Consider the following 9,511-nt stretch of genomic DNA (forward strand, 5'->3'; position numbering starts at 1 on the left):
GTTTTGGTTATGTTTTCTCATCCCTTTCATTTTCACAGGAAGCCTTTTTTCACATTTATGCTGCGTTCAGATGAGCACAGGGGGGGGGGGGGGGGGGGGGGGGGGGGGGTTGGGTGCGCGTGGTTTCTCTGGAAAGGATTGTAGACCCTCCCCACATTTTCCTAGCCTACGGGTGTCACAGCACTGCATGGGGTATTCATGTGCTCAGCTGTTTCTCCAGCTCTGCACTCTGAAGCAGAGAATTGGAGGTGATGAGTTGGGTACATGAATACACTGACAGAAGCTCAGCACAACCTGCTATTAGTAAAACAAATGGGCAAAGCCAGTCATTGCTGTTTGGCTGCGCACCTGCTTGTTTCTGAAGATGGGTATGGATTGATTTCCTGTGGGTAAGGTGATTGCTGTGTGAAGCAAACTTTAGGGTATAAATGCACACCTTGGGTTTTCAGATTGTAGCCCATTGTACCCCCTTTATACAGGAGGAAGGAAGGGGGGGGGGGGGGGGGACAGAGCAGGAGCGCTCCAAAACTCAGGTGCAAGTACTGTTTAAAGGCCAAAGAGCAGTTTCCACTTTGGCATAACTGTAAGGCACGGCTCCATGTAAATAACTATTGTGATATCACATGCAGGGTTTGCATATGGAAACACAACATATTAAGTGATCTGAAAAGATCCAACAGCATTGGATTTTAGCTAGTGGATATTACAGTAGAGCTGGCCTTTGTAGTGCGAGATATGCAAGCCACATTTACTGCTACAATACAGTGTGAGCAATATGAAGCCTTCACCTTAACCAGTGATCTAATACAATAAGACTCCTGCAGCCAGACCACCATATAATAGACTTCAAGTTGACAAAGTCAGAGATTTTTGAGGTTTTATTTCAAAAGAGTCCCTTCTAGCACACAGAGAATGAGTCCTGGAGAAGGACAGTAGAGAAGCCCAAACTGCTGAGGAGACTCAGTGGAACAAGACCATTATTCAGGAGGACGGCTCGTCAGGGATATCTTCACATCATCCAGAAAGGGAGTCCTTTCTTATCAGAAACCAGACACTGGAGGATCCACAGAAGATTTCACCAACTCACTTCCAGCTTTAGTAGAGTCATCTGGAGAAGAACCTGGAATACAGAGAACAAGTTATACAATGCAGATTCTGTTATCAAGGTCAGTAAAGCAGATCTGTCAGATTCTCCATGCCAACCTGTGGGCAACAGAGAGGAGGAGACACTGAACTCCTGGATGTGTTCTGTAGTTTTCTGTGATTTGGAGTTTTTAATGTAGTCCAGACCCACAGAGAGCCTGTTTCTCAACAAATTACAAGTCAGGCCACAAGCAGTTAAAGATAATACTGTGGTATCACTAATTGTATCAGCCCAGAAGGAAAAAAAAAAAAAAAAAAAAAAAGATATGGATTACTTACCGGTAGTCCCATTTCCAGGAGTCATCACGACGGCCCCATTTACATATGGAGGTTGCCCTCTGACCCAGGTAGGGACAGGAAGAGTTTAAAAGCACCTCCCCTTCCACCCATGCTTCAGTGACTTACAAATTATCATGGTGGACAATGTTTACTAAACCAAATTTTACCTTCATTCGGTCATATTTACATTGAAAGAACATTAATTATTCTATAAGGGAGGGAACTATGGGCCGTCGTGATGACTCCTGGGAATGGGACTACCGGTAAGTAATCCGTATCTTTCCAGGTCGTCATCCCGACGGCCCCATTTACATATGGAGTATACCAAATTATACGTGGTTTTAGGGCAGGACTACTGCCTGAAGGACTTTTCGTCCGTAGCTCAGGTCTTTGTCCCACTGGACGTTAACCCTAAAATGTCTGATAAACGTATGTTGCTAGACCAGGTGGCTGCTTTGCAATTTGCTCGGCAGACGCCTGGCCTTTTTCTGCCCAAGAGGAGGAGAGAGAGCGTGTGGAGTGGGCTCTAATTTTTTTCCCCCGGGGGAATCGAAGCCCCTGGCTTTATATGCCTCTTGGATGGCAGTCTTGATCCACCTCGCAAATGGTGCCCTTAGATGCCGTCTTTCCTTTTTCCGGCCCCTGAAATTGGAAAAAGGTTATTTTTGCGAAAGGAGCAGGTAGCCTCTAAATACACTAGAACGGCTCTCCTAACATCTAGGCTATGAAATTCTCGTTCTTTTCCATTGCGGGGATTTTGACAGAAGGAGGGCAGAGTGCTTGTCTGCTCCCTATGAATTTTTGACACTACCTTCGGTGGGAAGGCTGGGTCCGGTTTAAAGGTAATTCTGTCATCTTGTATTATCATGTATGGTTCAATACAGTATAACGCTTGTATTTCCCCTATTCTCCGAGCCGAAGTTATAGCGACTAAAAGGGTAACTTTTAGCATAAGCAGTCTCAGGGAGAGTTGGGAGAGGGGTTCAAAGGGGGGTTGGCAAGACTATTTAGGACTAAGTTTAGGTCTTAGATAGGGAAGGTTTCTCTAAAAGAGGGTCGAAGTCTTTCTGCCCCTTTGAGAAACCTACACACCCCGTGGTGTTCTGCTAGGGGGAGGTCTAGGTAAGATCCTAGTGCTGCTGTATGAACCTTAAGGGTTCTTGGGCTAAGGCCTTCCTCTAGGCCTGCCTGTGAAATTCCTGGATTGCGGGTATGTCAATCCCTGGGATTTCCCCTGGATCTATTTTGCAGAAGTCTGTGACCTTCCTCAGTATCCTATCATAGATGGCTGTCGTGATAGGTTTACGGCTTTTTGTCGGGGTATTATGGGAGAGTCCCTTCCCACGCAATATCATGCTTTCAGCATCTATGCTGCTAGATTCAATTTTCCGACCCCCGGGTATGTTAGCGGGCCCTGGAGTAGGAGATCATCCACTACTGGTAGTAGAGGTGGACCCCGAATAGTCAAGGCTTTTAGTAGGGGATACCAGGGCCTTTTGTCCCACATAGGGGCAACTAGTATGACTGACACCCGGCTGGTCTGGATTTTCCTGAGGATATGAGGGATCAGTGGGAAAAGGGGGAAAGGCGTATGCTAGGTCCATATCCCAGCTTTGGGACAGGGCATCTATCCCGCACGGGTTGGCTCTTGGATTCAGAGAGTAAAAGTCCCGGCATTTTGAATTTTCCCTCGGGGCGAACAGGTCTATCTGCGGTTCTCCCCACCGGCAACTTGGTTGGTCGAAGACTCGCTGGTTCAGCCCCCATCCTCCTGGAAGGATGCTCTTGTCTGCTCAGGAAGCTGGCAACAACGCTTGTGGACCCTTTTAGATGGATTGCTGAGAGAAAAAGACAGCACGTTGGACTCCGCCTAGCGGAGTATTTTTATCGTCAGTTGTTGCAGGTGTGGGTCGCGTTCCCCCTTGGTGGCGAACAAACGACAGAGCTGTCCTATTATCAGTCAAAATTTTGATATGCCTTCCTCTTACAGGGGGTTCTGCTGCCTTAAGGGCCTCCCAGATTGCCCTTAATTCTCTGTAGCTTGATGAGCGCTTAGCTACTTTGGCCTGTAGATTTAGGTCGGCTACTTGCGCTCCCCATCCTGTTTTGCTGGCATTTGTTGTGATGGGTATAGTAGGTTCTTGTGACCAGGAGGTACCTTTGCTTAGGTTCCTCTATGAGGTCCACCAGCGTAGGGACTCTGACGGACAGGCTAACCTTATTATCCAGGGAGGTCTGCCGTCTGTCCCACCTGGCAAGAATGAACCCTTGTAGTTGTCGAGTATGGGCTTGTGCCCATGGTACTATCTGTATGCAGGCTGTTTAGGATGCCGAGCCCCTTCATTGTTTCTCTGATAGAAACCGTCGTAGCCTGACAGAGGGAGGTTACTCTTTGGAGGAGGTCTTCCTCCTAGATGATGGAAGCCGAGATTCCTGGATGTGGGAGTCTAATAATACACCCGGGTATAACTTCTGTGTACCAGGGTTCAGGTCGGACTTCTGTTTATTGACTATCCACCCTAAACTGTTTAGGGTATACAGGACCATAGATAGGTCTATACGTATAGACCTTCTTTCCTTGACACTGACAAGTCATCCAGATATGGGAATATACGGATTTGGTTCCGTCTGAAATAGGCTACCATCTCTATTATTATCTTTGTGAACACCCGAATAGCAGTGGAGATTCCGAATGGAAGGGCCATAAACTGATAATGTTGGATTCTGTCCCCTCCTGCCAAGCGGATCTCAAGTACTTGTGATGGACTGCAGCTATTGGGACGTGACAGTATGCATCTTTGAGATCTATAGTGCACTTTACAGTATCCCGGTCTATTAGTGAGACGATAGACCTCACTGTTTCCATCTTAAAAATTTTTTTCTTTTATATGAAATAAATTTATTTAGGGCCTTAAGGTTAAGGATAGTCCTAATGGAACCGTTAGGTTTTGATTAGAAATAAGGGAGAATAGAATCCCTCACCCCTTTCATAATCAGGGACTTGTGCAATGACCCCTAAGTCCTTGAGTTCGTGTACACTTTTATGAGGTTCCCTTGATCTTGTAGGGACCCAGGGGAGGTTATGAGGAATCTCCTAGAGGGTAGAGAGTGGAACTCAATTCGGTACCCTGCTTCAATTATTCGGAGTACCCAGGGGTTAGATGTTATCCCCTGCCACTGACTTAGATAGCGTGCTAATCTACCCCGTTTGTTCAGGAGAGGGTTGAGCTTCCTTAACCCGACCTCCCTTGGGGTACGCCATCTTCCAGTTTTCCCTTTAACTTCGGGAGGTGGCTGGCACCTTGGAAAGGATGGTTTCCTGTAAGGCTATCTGCCGCTTGCTCCAGGATCTTGTCCAGGACGGGCCCAACATGTATTCCCCTTAGAGGGGGATGGTGCAGGGCTTGTTTTTTGATGTCACATCTGCGGCCCATGTCTTCAGCCATAATGTGCATCATATCTTACTATCCCCGCTGATGCATCGGTCAGAAAGGCGGTAGCCATTTTTAGGAGGGAAAGACGATCGGCTGACTCCTCTCTAGGGGCCCGATCTATGATGGAGGCTTCCAGCCTATTTATGCATAGGACCATCGATCTGGCCACAGAAGTCGAGGCTATGTTCTTATCCATTGGATAAGACAGTTGGGAGGTATCTTCAGGGGCCAAAAGGGTTTTTTTGGCCACTTTGATACCGCTATTCTTTTCTCAGGCTCCTGCCATTCATCGGCAATTACCTGTTGTAGGGTCTAGTTGACCGGGAACATGGTATTTTCCCTTGACCGGAGGCCACCGAGCGTTTCATCTTGGTTTTATGGAACGCTTCACGAATTTGCGTGTGCGTCTATCGTTCCAATTTTAGTATGCTGCCAAAGCGAGCACTGTCCTCGGCGGGTGATCCTCTTCTATCTGCATTGTCTCCCTCACCGCCTTGATGAGGTGCGCAATGTCATTTGAGGAGAAATACTACTTTTTCTCATCCTCTAAAAGTACTGGCGGGTCCTCTAGCTCTCCTCAGACGGGAGCTGCAGGGATTCCCGGAAATTGGGCTCGCCAATTCGGTTTGTCTTGGCCTTTTAGGGACCCATGACGGACGTGGCTGAGCCTGGGGAAGGGATGCCATAGAGGCCTGCCCTGATCCTACAGCGGATGCCTCTGCTAGTATCTTCCCTGTGCATTCGTCGCATAGGGTATTTTTTTTATTTTTTTTTTGAGGGGCCGCTATTGCGGCAGCGGCGGCCAGAACATGCGGACCGTGCGAGGGAGACCTGCGCTGCTGAGGCGACTTACGGCTCAGTCGGCGCCGCAGGTCGGGGATGCAGGGACTTGTGAGTGTGTGCGGCCCCGACCTCTACCCCTCTAGGGGGATCGCACAGCGTGCGGTAAGTCCTTACTCTTTGGATTCTAAACCATACCACAATGGGGGAGAGGGGAGAGAAAAAGGGGAACATATGCATCCAATCCAGTACAGCGTTAATTTGCATTCCGTTTTTTGGCATATAGCCTACTCACGGCTTGTAGGGTATCTGTTTCTCCCTCTCGTGCTGAGCTGTCGTGGGTAGACATGCTATTTGGCACTTCTAGTCAGTCAGCAGGATACCTCCATGGAGTAGAGCCTGCTTTAGATGGGAGAAACTTTGAATTTGGCGCCATTTCCGGGTTTTCACTGGTAGCCACGCCCCCTACGTCGAGCGCGTGACGTCACCACGCCGGATGACGTCACCGCTATGCGAGCCGAGGATCCAGGAGCTCCGGGACATGCGGACCGCGCGAGGGAGACCTGCGCTGCTGAGGCGACTTACGGCTCAGTCAGCGCCGCAGGTCGGGGATGCAGGGACTCGTGAGTGTGCGGCCCCGACCTCTACCCCTCCAGGGGGAGATCGCACAGCGTGCGGGAAGTTTTCTGGTAAGTTTTCTTCCTTCTCCTGCAGCTCTGGAGCTGCTCCTCTGTCCCACCGTAGGGACAGGAAGACACTGAAGCATGGGTGGAAGGGGAGGTGCTTTTAAACTCTTCCTGTCCCTACCTGGGTCAGAGGGCAACCTCCATATGTAAATGGGGCCGTCGGGATGACGACCTGGAAAAAAGTGTTATTTATACTGCCTAGTGACAATTGCTAGATTTTTTTATCCCCCAAAAGTTAAATCAGCCATCCAAAAAAGGCATCATTAAACAATAAAAAATAAAAAAAAATTGCCTGAAAGCACTGCGGAATAAGTTGGCGCTATACAAACAAGATTTATTTCATAAGAGTTATGGCATTTGGTAGGCAGGCATTCTACACACAAAAAAAGTTCTTTGCACTAAGGCCCAGAGGAGATGATCACTAAGGCGTTAAAATGGCCCTCCTTTTGAGACAAGCTTCTGTTGTGGAAGCATATTTGTATGTCTGAATTTTTTGGGGCCATCTTTGTCTGAAAAAAAATGGGAACACAATTTGGCCCAGAAGCAGTGAACTGCTTTAAAACTGTTACTCTTATGCCTAGTCACTGCCTGCCATTGCTTGCATCAATGTTTTGGGTACACGAAGTCGTACTTGCTTATAAGTTTGTGATAAGTATGCAAAACATTAAACCCCTCTTTATATTGATAACATATCAAAACGTTTAACAGAAGATTTTGCTGTTCCACATCAGTCATCAGGGATGAGCAACCAGTAGAGAGAACACATGGACATAAGGAGGTCTATGCATATACAAGATATTAGGACCCAGTCACCTGCTGCTAGTCTATGGAGCACTTCCGTTTCTCTTTCAGCTCCTGTGTTCTATCACTGGATGGATCCACAACAACAGGTCCTACAACAAGAAATGTCATTAGCCTTTCCCCATGAGTGACTACAAGGTCCTGGAAAATTTAGGAAGTCTACCTTCAGTTTCAACACATGGTACAGCCCCATTTGGCGTCTTGCATGACTCCATTTTCACATCTGGGTATGAATCAAGAAAGAATCACTACATTATAAGACCCTCATCCTATGACAAGAATTCAATAACGCATTCAGCATCACCATTCTACCACAGCCCAATACAATGCCATCTTTCACTTAACCACTTGTTAGTCAGCTTATATAAAGAGAGCATGCTCTAGATCAGTGATGGGCAACCTTTCCTGCTTGGTGTGTCAGCTCCCTGCTCTGCTGGCCGGAAGGGAGGTCAGCGGCCTAACCGAAGTCCCAGAACTAGACGCTCTGTGCTGGAGTTGTGTTGTTTTGGCCTACAGACCTCTGGTACAGAGTGTCCACAGCAATGTTTTATCCTTGACTACTGCACCTAGCCATGCAAGAGCCGAACATGAAACATCCTTCTCGGTTCTCAGCATGCAGCCCGATACTTCTCAGTATTCAGCTGCGTGTCAGTGAAAATGGCTACGCGTGTAAGTGCTGACATGAGTGTCATAGGTTCTCCATCATGGCTGTAGAGTCACAACCCCTTGTGTCAGGCTTACCAGCTTGTTGTACTTCATTTACTTCTGATGGAACCTTTGTTTCAGCTGAAGGAATTGGATTCTCTGCGGATGGAGAGTCACCGCCCGCTGACGGGGCAGCATTCTCTGCGGATGTGACCTTTTGGGGCTCTGATGGAGCCTCATTTACCAGGTTTGGGGCTTCATTCTCTGTGGTTGGAGCATCAGCATCTGTTTGTTTCCCATGCTGTGTAGCTGGAACCTCAGTATCCTTGGGAAGGTCATTGTCTGCAGATAGAGGCTTCTTATCCACAGGTGGAGCCTTGGGATCTACATTTGCATTTTCAGTGGCCTCTGATGGAGCCTCATTTACCAGGTTTAGAGCCTCAGTGTCCTTGGAAAGGTCATCGTTCTCTGTAGATGGAGGTTTCTTATCCACAAATTGAGCCTCATTGTCTACATCTGTAGTGTCAGTGGCCTCTGATGGAGCCTCTTTTTCTGCAGATGCAGATTTAGTGTCCTCTGATACAACCTCCTTCTCAGTGGATGAAGCTTCAGTATCTGCTGGCAGAGTCTCAGGAGCTGAAGTTCCCTCACAAGGCATATCTGGTGAACCTGCAGGCACTGAAGTATTGCCAACTGCAACCTGAGCTTCCACACAAGAGGCCATTGCTGAAACAAAAATAAAGATCTATGCAAGTTATGCATAATGCAAGTTTTAAGGCATGTTCTTACACTAACTACTCGATTTTCTTCCATGAAACTTACTGTGGAAAATCTACAACATTGTACAGTACAGGCAATGGAGGTGAGATTAAGTAAGTTATGTTATTTATTATCTGAAAAGTATCCCCTCAAATGAGGGAGAAATCTACATTAAAGTCTTTAGTGCCTCAAAGCACCTTCAAAAACCAGTTTGTTCCAAAAATATAAAGTGATTTGGGATAGGGGTCTTCCAAAAAGTCAGACACTTCTGGTATACTTACACCTAATAGCCTGAAAAGTACAAAAGTAAGTTTAAAAAGTGATGCAGCCGAAGTGAAACATGGTAAATAGAGATGAGCGAGTATACTCACTAAAAGCAATTGCGCGAGCGAGCATTGTCCTTAGCGAGTATCTCGCCCACCCGAGACTACAGGTTCAGGTGCCGGCGCGGGGGAGCGATGAGTAGCGGCTGTCAGCAGGAGGGGGGTGGGGGGGGGTGGGATGATCTCCCCTCCGTTCCGCTCTCCCCCGCAGCCGGTACCCGAACCTTCAGTCTCGAGCAGGGGAGGTACTCGCTAAAGGCAATGCTCGCTCGAGCAATTGCCTTTAGCGAGTATACTCGCTCATCTATAATAGTAAATATTAACTCCTTAGTGTCTAACTTTTGCTGTAAGGACTAGACCATTTTTATTAGCACTTTGCAAGAGTAATTACCTATTGGCATAACCATACAAGCGCTTTCTTTTTGGGAGAGGTTGTATTTTGTGATGGCAGCACTCTGGGGTGCATATGTGTTGTATAAACACAATATTTTTGGGGGAGTGAAAGGAAACCTCCCACTTTTTTTATTGTATGAAAAGTTTAACTCCTTCCCTCCATATGACATAAGGGTACATCATGGCAGCGGGGTAATTCCCGCAACTGGACATATCCTTACGTCATGTGGATTGCACAAGATTATAAAAGATCTTGCGCTATCCGGTA

At 47.3% G+C, this 9,511-nt stretch overlaps 1 protein-coding gene across 1 annotated transcript; it reads right to left on the minus strand.

The window, feature by feature from the left end:
- Positions 1-900: 900 nt before the first annotated feature.
- LOC136628768 (brain acid soluble protein 1 homolog) lies at positions 901-8,492 on the minus strand. The gene is made up of 4 exons (XM_066604867.1): positions 7,865-8,492; positions 7,287-7,346; positions 7,136-7,215; positions 901-1,120 (listed from the first exon to the last, which is right to left on the minus strand). The coding sequence occupies exons 1-3, from the start codon at positions 8,490-8,492 to the stop codon at positions 7,142-7,144; spliced, it is 762 nt and encodes a 253-aa protein (XP_066460964.1). The 3' UTR covers positions 901-1,120; positions 7,136-7,141.
- Positions 8,493-9,511: the final 1,019 nt, after the last annotated feature.

Source organism: Eleutherodactylus coqui, chromosome 5 (assembly GCF_035609145.1).
Source record: "Eleutherodactylus coqui strain aEleCoq1 chromosome 5, aEleCoq1.hap1, whole genome shotgun sequence".
In the NCBI taxonomy this organism is placed as follows: Eukaryota; Metazoa; Chordata; class Amphibia; order Anura; family Eleutherodactylidae; genus Eleutherodactylus; species Eleutherodactylus coqui.

What these genes read in the sequence shown, in the direction of transcription:
- LOC136628768 (XM_066604867.1), bottom strand. Translation starts at nt 8,492, where the DNA reads ATGGCCTCTTGTGTGGAAGCTCAGGTTGCAGTTGGCAATACTTCAGTG. An exon ending in AAATGAAGTACAACAAGCTG is followed by an intron (nt 7,347 to 7,864) that starts GTAAGCCTGACA and finishes ATTCATACCCAG; the next exon opens with ATGTGAAAATGGAGTCATGC. An exon ending in ACCATGTGTTGAAACTGAAG is followed by an intron (nt 7,216 to 7,286) that starts GTAGACTTCCTA and finishes TTCTTGTTGTAG; the next exon opens with GACCTGTTGTTGTGGATCCA.